Source organism: Pipistrellus kuhlii, unplaced genomic scaffold (assembly GCF_014108245.1).
Source record: "Pipistrellus kuhlii isolate mPipKuh1 unplaced genomic scaffold, mPipKuh1.p scaffold_m20_p_16, whole genome shotgun sequence".
NCBI lineage: Eukaryota > Metazoa > Chordata > Mammalia > Chiroptera > Vespertilionidae > Pipistrellus > Pipistrellus kuhlii.
Window position 1 is genome coordinate 34,603,772 of NW_023425471.1, and position 24,753 is coordinate 34,628,524.

Here is a 24,753-nt window from a genome sequence, read left to right on the forward strand (position 1 = left end):
CATATGTACGATAAATTAATGAATGTATAGGGGCTCATTTCCTAATCTCAGAGTTTGACATCAGCAAAGCTGTAATCTGGGTTGATATTCAGCCAGTATGAATTAATACAACCATGGTGGCCACTTATTGCTGTGTATATTCTGACAGGTTGGGGACTGTGCGACATCAGTTATTAATATTTTAAATATCACTCCTGATATGATAGTCTCCCTTAAAATGTCTTTTGGTGCCCTTAATAGAAACAGCGCACTCAGCTGAAATGGCTGGCGGCAATACTTGGGAGCTTCTTCTGAGTTACCTAATATGGGTTACTCTTGGGGAGGGGATATAGGCTTAGTGTGGGAGATCTCTAATTTAGGCAACTAATTACACTATTTATTAACATTTTAACTTTCTAATGGAGAATACAGACTCTCACCTCATTTTGTTTAAATAGGGCATTGAAAACACTGCAATTAGATGCAGAATTGTAGAGCTCTGTATTTTACATACTATCATTTCCATCTGCAAGTGATGCTAACAAGATGGAAAGCAGAGCAGAACATCTTTGCTATTTGAGGTGGGCTCTGATTTTCAGATTTTTGTCTATTTTCTCTTATTTTACTTTACTTGGAGGAAACAGCCATTTTTTATGATTTGTTTTTATTGCTTGTATCTCACCATGTTGAAGTGGAGGTCATTAGAAAGCAACAAGGATACCAGTGTTGAATAAGGAAATTGTATCAATACAAAATCATTGGGATCTTGGAAAGGAGCCAAATAAGGTGCCCAAGAAAGTCAACACAAAAAAAGGGGCCAGCAGGAAAAGATGGTATAGTTAGGAAAGGCAGGAAGAAGAAGGAAATCTGGAAAAGTTCCTGGTTCTGTTGGTTATAGAAAGGGGCAAACAGGCGGGAGAGGTTTGAGCAGACTTGTCTACTCTGTGCCTGCCTTTCCCTCTCTCTTTCTCCAAGATGCTTCATCAATCATTGCTGCTGCTTGCCTTCTAGTTTCTTTTTACCACTGGACATTTGCCTTGGTTGCTGCCACTTGGAATGATTGCCAGGGCTAAATAGGCTGATATTTTTTACCCTCTGTGCTCCTGGAGGCACTCTAGCTACAAACCAAAAAAGAGCCCAATTTAGATTACTTGGAAAAAGTACTGTAAATTTATGCCATTTCTGAATATATTCTTGGTGTTTCACAGTTGACAACACAATATTCCCCGGAGTGCCAAACTCACAGAAACCCCATAGAACGATCGCTCTCTACTAGTAGTCTTTCTAGAGTCAGTCTGAGGTGTGAGACTAATCAGACAGGGGGCTCAGAAAATGTATTTTTAAAATAAACAGACTGGAGAGATGATGGCAGTTCTTTTAAGGCACAGAATAACTTTTACTTATCAGCTGCTTAACAGAGAACTGAATTGATGTACAAATTATTTCAGTTTGCTTTCCACTGACTATTAATGTTCTGATAATTTGAGAAAAAATAGTGAAGGTTTCTGTTTTCATTGAGAGATGAAAAGGGCCCAATAGCATTCTAGAACATTCTCATTTTGCAGACAAAGACTGAGGAAATGGAATGGCCACCTCATAATTACAGAGCAGTAGTGCTCCTAACATTCTGCCAAGGAGCATTACCTTAAGAAGTTAATATGAGCTTATAAATAAGGATTTTAATTTTCTTTCCTCCTGGCTTCCCCTTTTTTTGTAGCCCATTTTCAATGTCTTCAGTCACACAAAATAGTTTTATAATCCAACCAAAACACTTCTCTCCTCTCAAGCATATATTATCTTCAGGAAGATAACTATAACTTATACTGTCTTCTGCCATTGCCAAAAGCTACCGGAATATCTCTGCACTGAGCTCCATTTCTTTCACTGGTTTGTTGGAGTACAATGGTTTTGAGAGGCACTGATTTGCATTCTAATGATATATGATAGTTTCCAGTCCAGATTCAGAATATTTTTTTGAGTTGCAGGTTATTCAAGACAAATCTTATAAGTCTAAATGAAGTAGAGTTTACATATTTACTATTAATTTTCCTTTTTTATTTACTTCTCTATATAGCTTTTACAGTCCATGAAGAGAACACTTCAAATTAGCATGCTTAATTTATTCCTCTACTTTAAGAAAGATTTGAACTAAAAAAATAGAAGAACTTACTTAGAAGAGATGGCCAGCTCAGTCTATTTGGATTATACTGAGTGGAACTCCTATTTACCTCCGCCATAGGGTATAAACAGAGAAGGCGGACAACTCTCTAGTTACACTTGAGTGAGGGAAGTTATTTCTATGTTTCTAATTCTCCTGAGATCAACTTTCATTGTGTGGCTTTGTTACTAAAACACACAAACATGGGTTTCAATTGCTTGGGACTCTCAGGGATATTAGATCATCTGTATCTCTCCTCTCTGTTAACATGGAGAATGGACTGTACTGCAAAGCCACAGCAGCCTCTAGGAAAAAACATTATCTCTGTTTCCTTACCTGTAAATAGCTAATGTGTTATCCTCAGGGCCAATTACTTTTAATGATTTAATTACATTTATGGTTTTAAAGCACACCTTCCATCCAAACCATGCGCTCAGGAAATAACAATTAAAATATTTAATATTAAACACAGTGGGAGCTCTTGTTTCAGAATGTTTTTTGCAAAGTCTATAGCTATTTGAAGATACTTTTACCAGGTTGAAACTTGCAATCATGGAGATAGAGAAGCCTGCTGAGACTTCACACATGAACTGAGATCAAGTGTTAAACATTTTCCAGGGCCAAGTTTTTCTGTTTGGTGTGTGTGTGTTTGGTGTGTGTGTGGGGGGGGGGGGGCGCCCGAGTCCTTGGCTCTGAACATTCACATTTGACAATCCCAGTGAGGTTAAAGTGGTCTTACCTGGATTCCTGGGAATCCGCTTCCTGCGGTCTCTGAATGCTGCACCTGATTGTAGGGCTTCTAGAAGATTATCCATCACACCAGTCTCATCACCCTCTGGAGGGAAGGAGAAATCAGAATTAATCTTGTAGCAATTAAAGTTAAACTACAGGAAAATAAAGGAAAAAAACTCCTGTCAGATTTACATAATACCCCTAAATTAAAGACATATATCTGTTTTAACATAATGGATCCTGTCAGTTTCTGGCACCACTGCCTACTTTGCTTATTACGCACCATTAAGCAAAATTCATGCCAATCCCACTGTTCTTTCAACTTAAAGACCTTGTCTTTTGTATTATTGATGACACGCTCAGTATGCAAATAAACAGTAGCTGATCAGCTACTGCTGCTTCCTGTTAAGATTCTTATAAGATATTCCTAAGCAAGAAACCACTGACCCGGCTTAATGCAATCAATGCACAGGGTGTGATTTGATGAAGCGGAGTTACACAAGGTTAAATACTGATTGTATTAATACCTTCAGCATTCAACCATCATCTGCGATTATCTCCAAAGACACTATTTGCAAAAACACATTTGCATTCAATTCCTATCTAACCCACATCCCTTCCCCATTTCAAAATGCTGACATTGTTAAAGAAGAAAAAAAGGTGACCACATCATCTGAAAGGCCACATTTTACATTTGAGAAACATTAGCCAGACTCTACTCATCCCTTTTAGAATGCCGCTGTGTTTCTAAGCTTTTCCTAAGAGAAAGAACAGTTAAGAATCCACGGGTGAGTACTCAAAAAATGTTTCTGGAAATTCCTAATGGCAATGTATGTAGAACATTCCACCTTTGACAACGCTGGCCATCAAAAACACTTTAAGGTTTGTTAGAGCATTTGTCTCAAGGTGTCAATTGCCAGAAACTCTCTACTGCACTGTGGCTAATGCACAGGCAATGAAAAGGACCTAACAAGATAGTTAATGTATATGGCAGCTAAATGTGTGGGTTTGGGGTAGAGGGCACTGGTAGGAGGGTTAAGAGAAGCAAAAGTGAGGAATGAGCAGAAACCGGTTTGGCTCAGTGGATAGAGGGTTGGCCTGTGGACTGAAAGATCCCAGGTTCCATTCCGGTCAAGGGCATGTACCTTGGTTGTGGGCACATCCCCAGTAGGGGGTGTGCAAAAGGAAGCTGATCAATGTCTCTCTCTCATCAATGTTTCTAACTCTCTATCCCTCTCTTCCTCTCTGCAAAAATGCAATAAAAAATATATATTTTTAAAAGTGAGGAATGAGGAAAAAGAAATTGTTTCTAATGCTATTCACAAGTTAAATTTAAGTCCAACTTGTTTAAAGAATTGACTATGGGGTATCAGGTGACAGAAAGAAAATATTCTCTTATGGGGGAAGAACAAGCTAAAATATTTATGAGTATGCTGTTCCTCTAACCTGAGATGGTGTTAATGTTATGATCACTGGTTCTAAAATGAATTCTCTAATACAGGATATTGAATGAGAAACAAAAAGGGAAACAGAGGTCCTCTGGTATAATACATGGCGAAAATAGGAAAAATAAAAAGAAAGTAGAATACTAGTGATCAAAGAGGGAAAGGGGATTGTGTACTTTTTAGAAGGCTGCAGATATATTTGAACAAACCCCTGCTCTTTACAATAGAAAAAAAGAAAAAAAGAGGAACTGAAAGTATTTGGGTGTGACTGGAATGCATCTAGGAAAATTAAATTTTATGCAGGAGGCACTTGACCTTTGTTGTATCTTTTAATCTGCCCAACAACACTGTGCAATTGGTATTCTCTCTGTTTCTCAGCTGGGGATACTAAAACTTACAAACTTGTTTCAGATCACACTGACAGCATGTGGAAGGTCTAGGAATGAATCCAGATCAATCTGCCACCAAGACCAGCCCTGTTTGCATGACAGGCAGGAGATGAATGGACTAGGCCTATGGTGGTCAGATGATGAAACATCATAATCTTATGATCTAGTTTGGGCATTATTCTATAAACCAGCACTGTACAATAGTTATATAATGCATGCCATAAATGTGAGTCATGTAGATAGTTTTAATTTTTCTAGTAGCCATATTTTAAAAAAGCAAAAAAAAAAAAGCAGGTAAAATTAATTTGAATATGTTATGTAAATACTTAACTCAATATATACAATAATTACATATTTTACATCTATTTTCTCAGACTAAATATTGAAAATCTAATAGGTTTATTTCAGATTTACTGAAATAAATTTACAATTTACAATTTACCTCAGATTAGCTACATTTTAAGTGCTCAATAACTATATTGGCTCCTGACTACTGTATTAGGCAGTATAGCCATAAGTGATTGGAGGTGACTTGATCAGATATATGCTTTAGAAAGACTTGTCAGACAGCACTGTGGTGGAAGACAAGATGGCACAACAGGAGGCAGGAAGATGTTTAGGAGTATAAGCTAATTGTCTTAGTAGGAGAGAAAGGACTAAACGAAGGGGTCAGCAGAGTGAATGGAGAGAGTGGATATTATGAAGGTATTAATACTGTCAATAGGACCTAGCTGGGCTGCTGATGTCAAAGGGAAGGAAGGGATGGAAGCTAGATAACCAGGGATAAACAGGTTGAGAAAATGTGACAATTTTTTTGAGATTGTTTTTTAAGAAATAGCTCAGTAGAGATATCCAATAAAAGATAGAAAGATGAGCCTGGAACCCAGAAGTGAAGACTGAGTTGGAACTGAAAGATCTGAGGGCTTGTGGAAGACAGAGATTACCCTGAGACGTATGAGATGAGGAGGGGACACAGTATGCAATTCCTGAGGACCCCAGTCTATATTATAGAAGGCCTGTGGCCGTAATGCTGTAATGACCAGTCACCAGGAGGTTCACTGATGGGTCTCCCTGCACAGTGGGTCTGGAGTCTCGTGTGATTACACACTCAGGGCCTCTAGTTTTTGTTTTTTTGTTTTTTAAATATATTTTATTGTTTTTTTACCGAGAGGAAGAGAGAGGGATAGAGAGTTAGAAACATCGTTTAGAATCATTGATCAGTTGCCTCTTGCACACCCCCTACTGGGAATGTGCCTGCAACCAAAGGTACATGCCCTTGACCCGAATCGAACCTGGGACCCTTCAGGCTGATGCTCTATCCAATGAGCCAAATCGGTTTCGGCTGGGCCTCTAGTTTTTAATAGGAAGTCAGAAGAAGAACTGTAAAGAAGACATGGAAGGAATTTTTACAGTTATAGAAGCACAACCAAAAGAGAGCCACAGTACAACTGAATTGAATTGTCCTTATAAAAATAGTGATTATAAAGATCATGTAGAAAATGAATATATGTATACAAGTGAAAACAACAGAATACAAAACAGTATGCATTTATGATTTTACATAAATAATGCACAAAACTGAAAAAATTTATAACATAATGACATCATGGATACCATTTAAATAAAATTCTTTAATGCTATCATATTATATACAGATAAAATATGGAAAACAAGTATGACATAGAGAGAAATTTTAAAAAATTCTCTTGCTTAATTTAGTGGTTGCCATCTGACAACACTGATCAAAATATAATGTTTGACCATTGTTTCTGAACTTTTTTTTCATTATCATACCCCTTTCCCCATGGAACTATTTTAGACATCTTTTTCCTAATCTCCCATTATTAACATTTAATACATCACAGATATACTACATATCTGTTTATGTATTGTGGCTCTTTGGAGGACTACAAACCTTGTAATATCTAAGATTTTTCTCTGCCCACATCCCCAAGAAAAAATATTCACCCCCTTAGGGGTCTACTGTCCCTGCTGAGAAGGTATATGCTAAACTGTTGTTGTTGTTGTTTTTAAAGGCCAGGTCTTTGTGAACATCACTGATGTATTAAAATAAAGAAATGTAGGTTCCAGTCCACCATTACTTTTTCATTTGCTTCATGAGAACTTTCAAAGGAGCTGAGAGATTTTCATGAAGTGTCTGACACTAAAGAATGAAGGTTATATGATTATATCATAGAACTGATTTATATTTCAGTTAGTCTTCCTAAAACAAAATGGAAGCCAACACGATCATTTGAAAGACATTATCCTTCATTTTAAATAAATTTCAGGGAAATTTGGTATGTCATTGAATTGTGTAAGGTTGGCAGCTCACTTAGAATTTCCAAGTTCATAAAATCATTCATTCTACTTACATGTGGTTAGCAATAAGTAGCTGGAATTTTTGTTTGTTTTTAATTTTTTGGTCTATGTGATCAAACTGAGGAAATATATCTTTTAAGTGTGTTTCTTTTTTAAAGGGAAAATAGTTTTTACTTTTTGAGTTACATAGAAAAAATGTGCTTTCTTACAACTTACAATACCTATTTTACTGAGCAAAAGAATTATCACAGAGAAAATTGTTAATGCTTTTTTGCCACTAGAATGGTAACATATAGGCATGTCTGAGAAGTAGCAATTCAGAGATAACTTTCTAATCTTTCCTCATGAAACAAGATCACAGACAGTATTAAGGAGCTGAGTAGGTAGTACGAAGGCCTGTGGGCTCTGTGTGAGCTACGTATCTTTGGGTAAAATGAAAGGTATGGATTTTACCTTGTATTTCATGTTTCCAACAATGTTGGTCATTCAGTGGGTTCTGAATGCTTGCTGATCTCAGTTTTCAGCATCAACATTTACCTCTATTGTATTGACTTAATTTCCTCAGGAGAGTTTGGAGATGCTACTGATTGAAATTAGCACTAGGTGAATTAATGATCACTGTTTTACTCTGTATAAGGCTATTCCCCAATGGCTAGCACAAATTTATTTAGTGGCCATTCTCTATGGGTTTCTCAATTTCTGCAGATTTTGTTAGTACAGGAGTTGATGGCCTTCGTTTGAAACTATATTTTTAAGGATGTTTTTTATAGTGTACAGCCTTGAAAGACATAATGTCTCCCTCCAGAGCAGAGGGCAGGTTTGTTTGATTTCAAAACATTATATTTCCCTGTAGGGCAGATGTCAGGCAGGTTTTCTTTTAGTCCATTATAAAATACTGGGTTCTCTATGCCTGGCTTCCTCAGCTGTGACACAAAACAACTGTGTGCATAGCTTCCACCTGGGCCCACTTTGGCATCTCCCCTTGGGAGCTGGAAGGCAAGGGAAAGCAATACGAACATGAAGCTCACACTGCTTGCTGTACAATGAGTTCTTTGTCTCTGACCCTAGATCTTGTGTCTTCTGCCAACATACCTGAAACTATTGTAGACTGACTTTTTAACATGTCAATAAATTCAAAGACTATACAGTCTTTGAAAATACTCTGAGCCATCCCTCCTTTTTAAGCATTATTAATTAGAACACCCCTTATTATTCTATGAACCTAAACACATGGTGCTTGGACTTCCTCATTAACTAAGACAACACTCCAATTCATTACTCCTCAAAAATGACAAAACCAAAGCCAATACTATAAATACTAAAAATCATTTCATAAGATCCCAACAACCTGGGCATAATGGCTTTAATTCACTATTACACAGCCTCCTTGAAATCTCTAATGTTTAATTAAGGATTTCTGGAAAAGTTGAGCTGTTCAAAGTTGAAGAAGTTGCCATCAACCAATCAATGTAAAGGGACCCAAAATAAGCCAAAGGCTTTTTGCTGATGGTAGGACCCTAAATAAGATAATACTTATATAGATTAAGTAATTTTTAAAACTAAATCTGTGCTCTCTGTGAGAAGGACTCATGGAAGAATTGGGAATTAAGTATCTGAAAACAATAAATTAAAAAGGCTGGGTAATGACTGGTTTCAGGACAGTAAAATCTAGACTTATTGACTCCTAGCACACGCACATGGGCATGTATTCACCCACTTGCTGTGTGTGTGTGTGTGTGTGTGTGTGTATGTGTATAAATTTACAAATATTGTAACGCACAGTTAAGTGTATAGTTTGGTGAGTTTTGACAAGTAGCTTCACTCATATAATCACCACCGTAATCAAGATATTGAACATTTACATCACCCCCAATTAGTTATCTCTTGCCCCCACTATTCAGAGGCAACCTCTGCTCTGATTTCTACCATTATATATTAATTTTGCCTATTCATATCATATAATTTTAAGAGAGTAAAATGTGTTGAGATAATTTTGAATCAGTGTAGCTACCTACAATTAAATATATTTAGTGTACTTGATAAACCATGAGGACAGCAACTGAATTGAAAGGTACAGGAGTTTAGCTGGATAGGTAAGGTCAGAACAAAGTCCTAAAGGGACTTGGATATCAAATAAAGAAGTTTAAACATGCTTCAAGTGACTCTGAAAAGTCATTGGTAGATCTTCAGCAAGATAGTGATGTGATAAAGGTGACATTTAAGATCAGCATCACAGTAGTATGCAAAATGGACCAGAGTGTGAGAAAAATGAATTATACATAGGACATAATTTAATTTGCAGTGACAAATATTATTCTGCCTAAACCTGAGCAAAGTAGAATGGTTAATTTTGGCATTAACGGTAGAAGACGAAATAGAAAAGTAAAATTGGTTTTGTAAGCAAGGTCATGAGCAGTAGTAAATGGAAGCTGACAGCTTAGGAAGGCATTGGTAAGTGGAGTGCAAGAAAAATCAAGGTTAGATTCAATCTTTTTTACACTATCTATTATGGTCCAGATTAAGACCATGCCACAAGATGTATGGATTTGTAGATGACACAAAACCAGAAGACTACTCAGTTATCAAAGAAGAGGGAATCAAAATCCCTTCTCTAGGAATCTAATAAAAATAAAGGCACGGAGCTGAAAATAGATCTTCTAATTCAACATGAAACAATAAATGGTAATAAACTAAGCAAAAGGCAACCACAATATGATGAAGATAACACAGTGTGCTTCAGAACCTTAATACCTGAAGTGTAATTATCAACAGTAAATGAGCCAGAAATAAACAAAATCAAACCGGTTGGTAAAGCATGGTATCAACAGACAGGACAAAAACTTGAGCAACTTGTACTGCAGTCCAAAAGTATCTAGAAAGCCTCTATCTGATGGGAGGTTTCTGTTAGTTTGCAATTTAATTAGAAATGAGTGAAGAATGGAGATTTACTTGGTAAATCAACAGATAGTAAGAAGATAATAGTTTGTGAAGTTATTTACGGCCATGAAAAGTGTTTAAGGAAATCAAGATATTATTACAAAGAGATAAGAGGGCATAAGTAGAGTGTATAAAGTTCTAAGGGAAATAATGAAGCCAGTTGCTCCTGATCAAAAGAGGAAAACTTCCAAGAGGGAAAAGAGGACACAGGAACTTAGCATAAATTATCAGAAACCACAGGATGAACTAAGGGCAGTGTAGCAATTACATTTCTGCAGCAGTTGAAAATTTGTTAAACAAAACAGAAAAATATTATACTCCCAGGTTGAGGCCTTGCACAGTAGTGAGCACAAAAAAGCAAAATTAATCTCTGAGCAATTAAAGTTAAAATTCTAGGGGGATGTTGGTTAGATAGTTCATTCATTCTGTTATCTCCTTGCCAGAACAGGTAATTAACAGTTTCCTACAGTGAGGTAAATCATCAGATCCCTGATAAACTTCAAGTATTCTTCCTTAATACTTTTAATTTAAGGTTAATGTTTTAGGTACATTTTGTCATGGAAAAGGTACCATATGAGAGTCATAAGATAAATGGATATTCCACTACAAAGTGATGAATGGTGAAGGATGGGGTGATAGCTCTCCAAATATCTACATGACAAGTACTACCTAATAAACATTTGTCAGGGGAACTGAACTGGTGAGTTAACTTTCTGGTATGTATCTACACTTTAAAGAGGAGCTTGTTTACACAAATGAGTGGATTTCTAAAAGGTAGTTTCAGTGAAGAAACTTTTGAGCCAGAGACACCTTTTTAGCAGTTTGTCCATGGTAAGACTATCAAGTAAATGGCAATTAAAAAATAATGTTTATGCACATTCATTTTTCCCCAGTTTACCTATATGCTAGAAGATTGGGAAAAGAAAATCACACATTCTATAAATAAGAAAACACCCAATAAAGTTGAGTGTTAACGCTTACCAGAAAACTGCTGTTGATGCCTCTAGTAAAATATCTCACATTCAATATTTTAAGTAATTAATATTTCAAAGAGACCTTTGAAATACTCTGTCTTATAAGAATCAATCATTTACTAAGGTCATGGAACACTTGTGAAGGGAAAACTGAGTAAAAACAAACTTGGAAAAATAATAAACTTAATTCAAAACCATCCACCAAAGTAAATTTAAGTTATTGTCTGAAAATCAAAATAAAAACGTCTTGCAAGTAAGAATATTAATGATTTCTACCATTTATTGAGAGCATACTATGTATGTCAGGCCCTGTCCTAAGAGAGTCCTCATATGAACCTATTTTCCAAGTACAGAAACTGAGGCATATTTAAGTGAAGTAATTCACTCAAGGTTATAGCTGGGAAGTGAAAGACCAGCATTGGAACCTAAGAGGCATATCTGTAGAGCAGGGGTTGGCAAATTGGAGTCCTAGCAGTCACATCCAGACTATCAGTCACTTTTGTACAGTCTGCATGCTAAGACTGCTTTTCACATTTCCAATGGTGTCTAAAAGATCAAAACAATATTTGTGCTACATAAAAATTTCACAAAATTCAAATTTCAGCCCATGGAATAAATTTGGCTCATTCACAGAAGACCTAGCTTAGAACAGAGCATATGCAATTCATTATATCCTGTCTATGCTGCTTTCATGCTACCATAGCAGAGCTGAGGAGCTGTGACAGAGACCCTTTGGCCTGTGAGGACTTAGAACTTACTATCTGAACCTTTAAAGGAAAAGCGTGCTGACCCCTGATCCAGGTAGAGTACACACTGTCAACATCAGCGTCACATAGGTATAGACCCACGTGAGCTCACAATCTGCTTCTGAGGTGCTGAAGGAGCTAGGCAACTTCCATAGCAGACAAACAAGGGCTCGCCAAGTGGAAGGTGGGAAAAGATGTGAGCAGTCAGTGTAAGCTGACTTCAAATTGAGATGCTTCCATTTACAGGAGAAAAGTCAAGAATGAGCCAGAATGAGGAAGCAATAGTTGTATACACACTTCCATCTGGATTTGCATTGAGGAGTCCTTGAAGTTCATTCCTAAAGAACAGTTACAAAAAGACTAAAATGAGCCTGCCTGCAGTGGCTCAGTGGTTGAACATTGACCCATGAACCAGGAGGTCACAGTTCGACTCCCGGTAAGAACACATGCCCGGGTTGTAGGCTCGATTCCCAGTATGGGGTGTATAGGAAACAGCCGATCAATGATCCTCTCTCATCATTGATGTTTCTATCTCTCCATATCCCTTCTTTCTGAAATCAATTAAAAAAAAACATTTAAAATAAAAAAAAGTAAAAAAGAAAATAAAGATTTTTCAAAGGCCAATGGGAGACCTATTTTGCAAGTTTTGATTTCCTGCCTGAGAAGCAGCCTCTAGCTGCCCTGGAGTAAATTCAGCAGCTTTACAGACCTAGTTCCTTCCCTATGAACTTGATCTGGACTGCCATATCAGAATATAATACCATGAGTCATACACTACCATCTTCATAAGAAATACAAACACAGCCTAATGGAGGAGAGGAGAGGGAAAGGGATAGTTTCAGCTTCTGCAGCACCACCATGAGGTCAAATGTGCCCTTATTTCTTCCTCAGTGCCCAGCAAAGGCCTGAGGCAAGTGTGGGGATAAAAGTGGCTTTTCAGACTGTCAGACTTCAGTGGGAAGGCAGGGGAGGGATGGGGGGGGGGGCGGGTAAGAAATCAACCAAAGATCTTGTATGCATGCACATAAGCATAACCAATGGACACAGACACTAGGGGGGTGAGGGCATATGCCAGGGGGTGGGGGAAGCCCAGGGAAGTCAATTGGGGAAAAAAGGAGGCATATGTACTGCTATCTGTAATACTTTAAACTAGGGGTGTCGAACTCAATCAGAGAAGGGGCCAAAATCTAAAATCCAGCCTAAATCGCAGGCCAAATGGTTTACTGAACAGTCATAAACTGTCATTGTGATGGAAACTCAGCGGAGTGCAGTGATGACAGCACGGTGCGGGCCACATTGCAAGGCCTGGCGGGACGGATTTGGCCCGCGGGCCTTGTGTTTGACACATGTGCTTTAAACAATAATAATAATTAAAAAAAAAAGAACACGAACAACATAAAAAGAACAGCCCAAATGAGAGTGAAGTCAGGCAGTTTTAACAAATATCACACTTCAAGAAAAAATGGCAGCCCGCCACCAAGTATAAAAGCGTTGTAAATCATAACACTGGTATTCTCAATTGGCTGATGCTTGGAATATAGGAAACAAACTTGATTCATCAGTTGTCAGCCCAGCTTTGTAACCAATCAGTGCTCTTCCTTCGTTCACCAGATTCTACAGTAGGCCAGCTCTCCAGCCAGATTGCTGTACAACTACAGACAGGCCCTAATAAGGTAACTCCACCTTTTGCACAGAAACTTAACTGCTGTTTATCTATTTTTTAAAGGCAAACAGTCTTGGTGTGTATGCATGCATGTATGTGTGTGACCAACCACCTTATTTACTTAATCTTTTATTCCTCACTGGAGGATATGTTTTTATTGATGAGAGAGAGAGAGAGAGAGAGAGAGAGAGAGAGAGAGAGAGAGAGAGAGAGAGAGAGAGAGAGAGAGAGAGAGAGAGAGAAACATCGATTGATTGCCTCCCATATCCACTATGATCAGGGAAGGAGCCTGAAACCCAGGCATGCAAACTGGTTTACTGAGAAGTCTCATCTCAGTAAAGATAAAAACATCAAATTGTTGTTGTTTTTTCTTCATCACTACTCTCAGACATGCAATGTCAAATCCCCCTTTCATGTTCCTCACTGACATCTTGGGAAGATTCTATAATTTTCTAGTTGTAGTTTTCATATTAACTTTACCTTTGCTTGAAAAGGGTTTCCTTCCCCCTTGCTGGTTAGTCTTTTGGGCCAAGTACTAGAAGAACAGAATGAGCAGCATAATCTGATCCCTCACTCATTCCCTCTCCCATCTCATGGAGCTATTAGATACCAGTGGGTTGGGGTATTGAGGAAGGAAAAAGAAAAGAGGAATGATCAGATAACTGGTTACAGTTATAACCCTCTTGATAAACAAGTTACATGATTTGCAAGGAACAAAGGTGAGGGTTGAATGAAAGGATGCATGCAGACATATGGAGGAATAGGAACCAGATCTTAGCAGTTGTATGGGCAGCCTCATGAAGAACTGAAAATACAACCATGACTCTTAGCCTCCAGCCACAACAATAAAATACAATATACTATATACATCCAAGTTTAAATGGATGATGTTATTACTTTTGTACTTTAATGTCCATCCTCACTTACTATGCACTCTACCCAAGTGCACATACTCTTAGTATCTTTTATTTTCCCTTCTGACATTTGCAAACTAATTATCCCTCTTTGTGTCTTTCAGCCCAAACTCCCCAAAAGAAAGAATCAAACTGATTCAACAAGTATAGGGCAACCTTTTGGGAGGTGTGTTTATGATAGGCTATTTCTAACAAAATACACCAGCCTACAGATGACTGTCTCTATAGAATCAATTTCTGGCCCAATTAGAAAGGAGGGGAGGATAGCATGGCAGAAAGCATGGTCAGCAATGCTTAAGAGGCTGTCTATTGCCACTTGCCTCAGGTAAGGTGCTGAAGGCATGTACTTCTGATAAACATTATCATAACTCAATAGTGTAATTTACATTGATGTTTCAAAATGGGAAAGGGAAGGATTTTCCTTTAAGCCTTGATCTAAATTCCTCAATAATTCCTTCCCAGGAGTTCAATACTTTGCTCCAGGAGAGAGCCAGTTTGACTCTGAATATACCTGGATTCTTTCTCCATCAACTAGAATGGATTTGTCCTCCTAGCAATCTCACTGCTGTCTCCTGATGAAATTGAACCAAGTTGCTGAAAAATTATTTAGAAAGCAGACCTAAGTGTCACTGGACATTCTGTGGCCTTTCTTTTTTACACTCTGGGAAGTGATCTCACTTTCAAGGTTTCTAGTTCCCTTCTAAGATGGAGATGCCTTCATCCACAGATTTCCTAACCTAACCACACCCCTAATGACTTCTCATCACAATTTTCTCATGTTTGATTATCCCCCCTGGCTTAGAACCTTTGAATGGTCTCTAATATTTTTTCTTTGTCTCCAAATTCAAAAAGTGACTAAGCTACACCACCCCTTCCCAGGCAATCTGTCATAGAACCAGAGTTTCTTCCCCAGGGCTATCACTCAGCCCTTAACCTACATTGCCATTACATGACAATTGTTGAATTCTCTGATTCTAGTCTCCTACATTGCTAACCTGTAACTTTAATCACATCACCCCTTTCCCCACAATTTATTGTTCATCAGATCCAATCCAAATACCAAAGGTCTCATTAACTATTTCTAGATTTTTCTTCGCTCCTCCAACCACACCAGCCAGGCTACTTCTCTTTATTATTTTGTATATTTCCTGAGTGCTCATACCTATATATATTCCCTCATGTGCCTAATCCTATCTAATAAAATGATAATATGCAAATTAACTGTCACTCCATCACAAAGATGGTGGTGCCCATAACCAGAAGATGGCAGCACCCAATCCTCTCAGCCCCACCAGAGTCCCCCAGTCCTGGAGGGTGGGGGCAGCTGCTGAGAGTGGGCAGAGTGAGTAGCCTGGCAGAAAGCTTGCTTCATCGCCATGGCATAGCCAATATGGTCGCCCACATGAACCTTATCCCAGTAGCAAGTGCAGGAGTTTGTGCTCAGAGCATTTGGGTAAAGTCCCATGGCACCGGGGGGGGGGGGGGGGAGAGGAGGAGGTTTCCCGGGTCTTGTGTGATTTCCTGTAATGGGTCACTAGTTAATAAATAAAAGATTAATGTAAACTCTAAAATTAAAAAAAAAAACTAACCAAAAAAGTCAAATACTATATACATCCAAGTTTAAATGGATATAACCTTTGGAAAGATTATTATATGAATATACTTTAGTTTACCAGATATATTCAAGAGGTCAAATTTCTAGATTAAGTGCTTCAGAAATATAAATGACCTAAAGTCTAGTAATTTAGACAATTTATATAAATACATATTAACAATATTCTACATTATTAAATAATTAAAATGTAGATAGACCTTAATTATCTGTTTTATTAAATAAAAGGAAGTTGGTCTCCAAAAGAAAAAGTTAATTTCAAAATAAATAAATAAATAAATAAATAACTCCCTAAGGCAGATACTCATACTAAATTTAACCAATTGCTACTACCATTTAATTGAATCTAACTTTTAAATTAAAAAATAAGACATATTAAAAGTAATATGGTAATTGTATATTAGGTGATATTACCTTTTGGTGTTTCAAACAAACAAGGCAATAGTGATTAACCTCTTCATTATTTTATAATATACATCTGGGAGGAAAAATAACTCTTCCAAATTCAAATTTTCTAAAATTGAAACCCATAAAGCTCCCAGGAATACAGGGCAATAAAGCATACGATGCTTCATTAGAGGAAGTCTCTAATTACAGATTATTGAATAAATAATATGGATTCCATTGAATTACAAGGAAGTTGACCAGGTGGTAGAAAATGTTATAGAATTACAAAATTAGGCACCAATACCTCAGAGATATAATTATGTCAATTTGTCAACATTATATGGTTCTTTTAATATAAAGTAATGAATGAAAATTATGCTTAAATAACCTACTAAAAACTGGTAAAACCAGAGAAAATACTGAAATTTAAAGATTGTCATTCTTAGAAGTTTAACTTCACAAATGCATTATTTAAAGTTGATGTTCCTACTTAACTTTTGTATTTCTTCAATTTTTATTTTTAAAGAGGGATTGAACAAAAAGGGAAAAAAAAGAGGGAGAGAAAGAGAACCCACATACATAATGATTGCGGGTGGTGGTAGTAGAGGGCAGAGAGGGATTAATGATGATGGGAAAAAAATAAAATAATTAATTAAATAAACTTCCATCATTTATATCATATACTAGAGGCCAGGTGCATGGATTCATGTACCTTTGGGGTCCCTCTGCCTGGCCTGTGCCTTCTTGCAATCTCGGACCCCTCAGGAGATATCATAGGTCCAGTGCATAGATTCAGCCTCATCTTTACAGGACAGGCTGAAGAACCCCACCAATGAATGGGGCCTCTAACATGCATATAAGATCTTTGGTTAATCTCTTCTCACCCTCCCCCATCCCTCCTTTCCTCTGAGATTCATCAGAGTGTTCCATGTTTCCATGCCTGTGTGTTGAGCATCTTCCCCCTGGTGGACATTGTATGTCATAGCTAATAGTTGAATGGTTGGATGGTTACTTAGGCATATACATATACATATACATATACATATACATATACATATACACATACACATACACACACACACACACACACACACACACACACACACACACATATGGACTAGGGGCTCAGTGCACAAATCCATGCACCTTAAAAGGAACTGTGGGCTGCAAGGCTGCAGTGGGCACAAGGGCACATCTCTGCTCATCCTCTGAGCCCCCGCCTGGCCCCTCCCACAGTGACCCCTGGTCCTCTGTCTTCCAGCAGCCCTGCTTCCCCTGCTGCCACTCCCACATGCTGATGGTGCTGGCCCCATGTGTACCTGCTGATGGCATGAAGCCATTGGGGCTGGTGCCAGCAGTGGGTGTGAGCAGCAACTGCTGCCCCAATTGCCCCTCAAGAGCAGGGGAGGTGGAGAAGCCATTAGGAGCAATTGGGGCTGACAGCCACCGCTTGCACCTACTGACTGAGCTGAGTGGTTGGGACCAGCACCGGGTGCCAGCAGCAGGTGCAAGCAGTGGCTATGGCACCTGCTGCGGGTGTGAGCAGTGCTGGTGCCGCCAGCTGGTATGAGTGGCGGCTCCAGCAGTGAGTGTGAGTGGGGCCTTCGCTGGCAGCAGGTGCAAGAGGCGGCTGTTGGCCCTCAACATTCCTCAGGAATAGGGAGAGGTTGAGAAGACCAGAGGGATGATCGAGGCTGGCAGCCACTGCTTGCACCTGTTAACGGCACTGAGAGATTGGGGTTGGCACCAGAAACAGCTGTGTGACCACAGCATGTGGTAGCAAAGAATTTTCAGTAATCACCAGAGGCTCACCCCAATGACAGTGACCGGCGACCTGCCTTGGTCTGGTGCCCACGCTCACCTGCTTCACCATCCCTCCCTGGCTGACATGTGCCATGTTCCGTGTGCACTCCCTAGTGGTCAGCGCATGTTATAGCAACCGGTTGTTCTGTTCAGCCTTTCGGTCTATTTGCATATTATTATATAGGATTGTTTTATGAAGTATCTATGTTGCTTTCTAGATACTATTGTGTCACTACTGTTTGTAAATATAGTTATGTTTTTATTGAAATGCACAGAACTGTGGTCAGAGACAGACTTATAAATAGGCACCTAATTTCTCACTTAGGTTTAAGGAGAAAATACTTCCAATTTCAAATTTGTTCAACCACATCTCTTGTTGGGATAGTAGGCTCCAGAGAGGAAAAGCAGGGAGGGCTAGACACAGTTAATTAGTACTGCTTCAATCATTCCCTCAGCACATTGCTTTAGTTTTTAATTTACTCCTTCAAGCTTTCACATACAACCACTGGATGATTACTTGGTGGATAGCCATGTGCAAAACCAAGAATGGCAATGCATCCTCTTAAGGTTACATTGCTGCAAATAAGTAAATTGTATATTTATTTCTCTATGTGGTCTAATTTGAAAATTAAGAGAAGTTTTGGCTAATAAAGAGCCTTTCTGGTCAATCCACGTAAAAATGAAATACTCTCTAAAAATCTCTACTTGTTTGATAGGTGATATATCTGTAGAAAAGAGAGAAACATATTACAACTTTTTGGCCCCTAGAACACTAATTTAATAGAACACCCTAATTTTTATGTTATACTTTGGGCATGGCTCAAGCATTTGCTGAAGTCAAAAATCTTCCATTTAGAGAAACAAGTTATTTTTCTAGTCTTTATACTGATAAATATGTTATAAAAATGAAATTGCTGGGTTTTATTAAATAAAGGATATTTAAGACTGTGGTTATTTTGCTTGTCCACTGAAGAGTAAGATTTTTTAATATTCTTATTTTTCCGCTTTAAGATTAGTAAAAAAATATTCAAAATCAAATATCTGTTACTCTTCAAAAATGGGGTTAAAAAGTGGCACCTGCCAAAAGGGTGGAGAGTAAGGAGGTTACTAAATGGTTCTTGACAAATATTTAGGACTCAGTGATATTTTGTTCTTTTTACGATTTGCTCACCTAGGTCCCAGTGAAATCTTTGCATACCACCTGATTTCATTCGACTGTTTATTTCCTACTCATAACCGGCACATCCACAGGGGGAAACTGCAGTCCACAAAGAATCTGCAAGGACAATTTTTCACTCCATTTCTGTGGCAGCTGGTGATTTTCAGTATAAGGGAAATTTATTCTTATCCTTTAGACCAGGGGTGGGGAACATCTGGCCAGCGAAATCATTTGGTCTGGCCCTGCCAAGGCATTAGGGGTGAGTTAATTAAATATTTGACCAAATATAGCAAACTAATTTTTTAGTTGATAATTTTTTATGGCCCATGAATTATGTTGTAAATATCTAACAGGTTATTGGATATTGGCAGACAAAAGGTTTCCCACCCCTGCTTTAGAAGGAACACAGTACCTATGCTCTCAGTATATAGGGAAACCGGGTGTTCAATAGGACTAGGATTTTCTATTTCCAGAAAAGAACTCATCAGATATTTTAAAGCAATTACCTATCTTGGGAGGCATTAAAAATATAATTATATTTGTTTTGGCAACTAATCACTCACATTAGCACTGTCTTTAATAAAAAAGGAAAATAATACTGAGAAAATCTATTTATTGCTGCAATCTTCTTTGTAGCCTGTCTAGAGGAGGCTATTTAATGCATCCTGAAATGGAGAGTAAACCGAGGAAGACGTCACTTCCACCTCAGGGCCAAACCTGAAGAGGTCAACGCATGCTGGATGAATTAATCATCTTTATTTAAGAGGTGATTTGGAAACCATTGGCTCTGGAAAATTTGTCAACATGTAGCTCTATCCAAGATATGAGATGGTATCTTTAAATCTCATTAGAATGACCAGGGCATATTCATTTAGAACAAAAATAAAGAAATGATACATTAAACAGCCACACTACACTTTCTCTGAAGAAATACTTGCCAATAGAACTGTGTCCACAGGGGACCCGGCTACTGATTAGGTGACTTCATTAAGGCCTGTTTCCCAGGGCAGCTCTGCATGAACCAAGACAAGGTTTCCTATTTGAAATCTCTTTTAACGCCAAATAATCTGCTAGAAAATTATCTTAAATGTCAGGCTTAGCCAGTAAATGATCAACTAAGGCAGAGTTTGAGTTTTAAAGCCAACAAAAAGTGGTTAAGGGTATTACCTTTTTGTTTGGGAAATTGTATTTTTTATTATACTGAACCTTGTGAGGTTACCATTTTTACAGGCCAAAAAATGGCCAATGAGCAATAATTTTACATGGTTCAAACTAACATAATGAAGGCATGTGAACTACCCTGTTTCCCCGAAAATAAGACAGTGTCTTATATTGATTTTTTCTCCCAAAGTTGTGCTAGGTCTTATTTTCAGGGGATGTCTTATCTTTTCATGCGCTAGGTCTTATTTTCGGAGGATGTCTTATTTTCAGGGACACACGGTAGTACCAATTCTCTGAAAAAGTATTTTAAAAGGTATGAAGGGTTCTTCATACATACCAAAACTGCATAATAATGCAGCACACCTGAAACTTTAAATAATGCTATAAAACAGTGTTACCTAAATTAAACTAATAGGAGAGGGGTAGACAGGAGTGGGGGCTGCACAATGCAGAAAGCTATGACAATGAAATATGCACTTACAATATTTTCCAACATGCATAACAGGCCCCACCTCCATGTTCCCTGTATGAGCCAATACAAGATGGCAACAAGCTAGTGCTCGGCACATAGTTGGCACTTCCTCTCACCTATCATCTTCAAGATGGAGATGCTGCCAACTTTTCACTGAGGTCAATAATTTGTGCTTGTTTTCCCTAAGGCTCAGGAATGATTTTGCAAGATCTCCTAGAACTTTGTCCCTTGCCCCTATTCCAGCATAGGAATGGAAGACAGCTTATCTTGTCATTTTAATGAAACATCTTTGAGGTATGATTTCACTGGGGAGAGATTTAGAAATCAAAGCTTAAGTAGGACTTGTGAAAGTAAGTTATGCAGTACTGAGCAAAATGCAATCTCTAGAACTCATTTTTCCCCTCGCTAAGCATTAATGAATGTCAAGCCTTTATAGCTTAGTTAATATATTGTACTTAGAGATAAAGAATACATGTTTGTTTTTCCAAAACCTTGATACAGCCAGTACCTCCCTGAGAACTGAATAAACACATCTAATCATCATAGTATTTTTCAGCAAAAAAATGCAGCAATATTTGCAAAAAAAAAAGTCTAATTTATTTAACGCATAAAATAATGACAGTTGCTCCAAATATCAATATATCTGCCAGGTTTGCAGTTCTTATTAATGGTTATTTTATTTTCGTGTATTAGACTTTATCAGATAAGAAAACCAACTCCCTTCAACCAAATATCTAATTGTGTTTTTTTGTGCTGTTTGTCATTTTAGTGAGTTTCTTGAAAGAGAATGCCAGCATGACTTTTATTAATGTCAGAGAATGCATTTTTCCTTTTGATAAAAAAAGAAAGAACCTTTCACATTCAAAATTCAATTTTTCTCCTAACATTTTCAATATGACATAAACATATAGTAAATAAAATTATTCTAATAAATTTTAGAGCCAGTGGGCCAGTGAGGGAAATTCTGAGCATGCTTTGAATATAGTGAATACCAAAGAGCATCTGAAATATAAAAATGAGTGAACTTTTAAGAAAAACTGAATAATTCCACAGTTTTTTTTATTAACAAAGAGAAACATATGCAGTCATAATGATTAACCAAGATATGTCTACATATCAAAAAGGACTGACAAATGAACAGAACACGATGACATTTTTCTAGAGTTTTACATGTGGAATATACTGTTTAGAAAAGTTTATTTCTGCTGTGTTTTCTCAACAAGAATGTAATTAAAGTTAGGTTTAGAAATAAAACACTCTGACTAGAGTAAAAAAAAGTAAGATACATCAAACAATTTCAAATAAAAAAAAATGATTGTAAAACAATGGGACTTGTGAGGGATACAAGTGCAGTTCGTGGTACCCTGAACATCTCTCCCTGTATAAGGGTTATTGGTGCTATCAAATGCTCCTTTTCCTGGGATATTTAAAAACATGCTGTCTAACCATTTGTCTTACAGTTACATGCGAGCATACCTTGAGGCAGAGAACTGGCCTGGATAATCTACAGAGCTTCCTGATATTTTATGAAAACCAAATCACACAAAACAAATTTCAAAGGATTGCTATAACCCTAAGTGAACCCAGCATCCATTGGAAACAGACCCAAAAATAATGTTGCATGATGAATATTATGTTGCCCTATTATATTACTTACTGAGAAGGTGATGTAAACTATCTGTAGACATGATACCTTAAGCCACTGGGAATTAAAAAAGAAAAATAAGAATCTCTTCAACAAAATATCTGAGACATTTGAAGCTGTTTGCTCAGAGTATGTAAAGTATTCATCAGAGAGAAAGGTTCAAACCTACTTTAAGAGATGAGAACTATTTCTTAATATATCAGAAGAGGGCTGAATAAGATAGTTTCTTGACAGAAGTTCTCAAGGGAAAAGCTCCCCTTTTTATTTGCTACAGAGATTGTGCTAGAATTGATGGGGAAAGATAGACATTTTGAAATAAATAAAAGAGGTCACTGGCAGGAAGAGATTTTTTTTAGAAGTGGATGTTTGTCAAAAGATTCTCACTTTTATTCAAGTTAAAATGTTCCTTTTGTTCCAGGAATAAAGGGGTGCAGATTTTGCTTCTTTCATTAACTGTATCACTTAAGTAAAACACAGGGGCTCCCTGGGCTTGTGACCCATGCAATCACATAGGGCCCTGTGCTCTAAAGGGTCCCATAGTTGGTTTAATACTCTGCTACTGCCATCTTGAAATTATCAATCTTTGAACAAAAGGCTCATATTTTCATTTTTCAGTGAGCCCTGCAAAATACATAGCCAAAGTTGGTAAACATAAAACCTCTCTGCAACATAATAATCTGTCTTGATTGCCCATTTCTCACAAGTTTCTTATTAACATTTGAAAAAGATTACAAGATCTTCAAAATGATGTAGTAGTCACTATTCCTGATAATTTCTTTTTTATTTGTTTTTACTTTTTTAATAGATTTTATTGATTTTTCACAGAGAGGGATAGAGAGTTAGAAACATCTATGAGAGAGAAACATCGATCAGCTGCTTCTTGCACACTCCCTACTAGGGATGTGCCCACAACCAAGGTACATGCCCTTGATCAGAATCGAACCTGGGACCTTTCAGTCCGTAGGCCAACGCTCTACCAACTGAACCAAACCGGTTTCAGCAATAATTTCTTTTTAAAAAATAAATCTTTATTGTTCAGATTATTACAATTGTTCCTCTTCCCCCCCCCCATAGCTCCCCTCCACTCGGTTCCCACCCCACCCTCTGCCCTTACCCTCACCCCCACTTTTCTCATCCAAAGGTATACAATTTTTGTCCAGCCTCTTCCTACACCGCCTACACCCTTTTCCCCCTGATAATTGTCATCCCACTCTTTTTCTATGTCCCTCATTCTATTATATTCACCAGTTTATTCTGTTCATCAGATTTTTATTCACTTGATTTTTAGATTTACTTGTTGATAGATGTGTATTTGATGTTCATAATTTTTATCTTTACCTTTTTCTTCTTCTTTCTCTTCTTAAAGAATACCTTTCAGCATTTCATATAATATTGGTTTGGTGGTGATGAACTCCTTTAGTTTTTTTCTTATATGTGAAGCTCTTTATCTGACCTTCAATTCTGAATGATAGCTTTGCTAGGTAATCTTGGTTGTAGGTTCTTGCTATTCATCACTTTGAATATTTATTGCCACTCCAGTCACTCTGCATAGTTTCTGTTGAGAAATCAGCTGGAAACTGTATGGTGGCTCCCTTGTAGGTAACTAACTATTTTTCTCTTGCAGCTTTTAATATTTTCTCCTTGTCTTTTTCTCTTGCCATTTTAATTATGATATGTCTTGGTGTGGTCATCTTTGGATTCCTTTTGTTTGGGGTTTTCTGCGCTTCCTGGACTTGTAAGTCTATTTCTTTCACCAGGTGTTGAAAGTTTTCAGTCACCATTTTTTCAAAAAGGTTTTCAGTATCTTGCTCTCTCTCTTCTTCTGGCACCCCCATAATTCAGATGTTGGTATGCTTGAAATTGTCCCTGAGGCTCCTTACACTATCTCACTATCTTCATATATTTTTATTCTTTTTTTCTTTTTTCTTTTCTGGTTGGGTGTTTTTTGCTTCTTCGTATTTCAAACCTTTGACTTGATTCTTACAATCCTCTAGTCTGCTGTTTGATCTCTGTATATTATTTTTTTATTTCAGTCAGTGTATGCTTAATTTCTAGTTGGTTCTTTTTCATAGCCTTGAGGGTCTCACTAAATTTATTGGCCTTTTATAGAAAATTCTTTAAAATCCTTATAACTATGGTTTTGAACTCTATATCCAGTCGTTTTCTTTCATGCATTTCTTTCATTTGTGACCTGTTTCTTTGTCTCCACATTTTGGCTGCTTCCCTGAGTTGATAGAGTGGCTTTGTGTGCTATG

General features: G+C 37.6%; 1 protein-coding gene and 1 pseudogene across 4 annotated transcripts in view; one reads left to right on the forward strand and one right to left on the reverse strand.

Moving 5' to 3' along the window:
• Positions 1–24,753, reverse strand: part of DIAPH2 (diaphanous related formin 2) — a 960,594-nt gene that overhangs the window by 168,986 nt on the left and 766,855 nt on the right. For all 4 annotated transcript variants that reach the window (XM_036440044.2, XM_036440043.2, XM_036440042.2 and 1 more), the window contains one exon: positions 2,877–2,972. In XM_036440044.2, the coding sequence (XP_036295937.1) occupies positions 2,877–2,972 (96 nt within the window). The remainder of the gene's footprint in view (positions 1–2,876; positions 2,973–24,753) is intronic.
• Positions 12,089–24,753, forward strand: part of LOC123652450 — a 32,490-nt pseudogene continuing 19,825 nt past the window's right edge.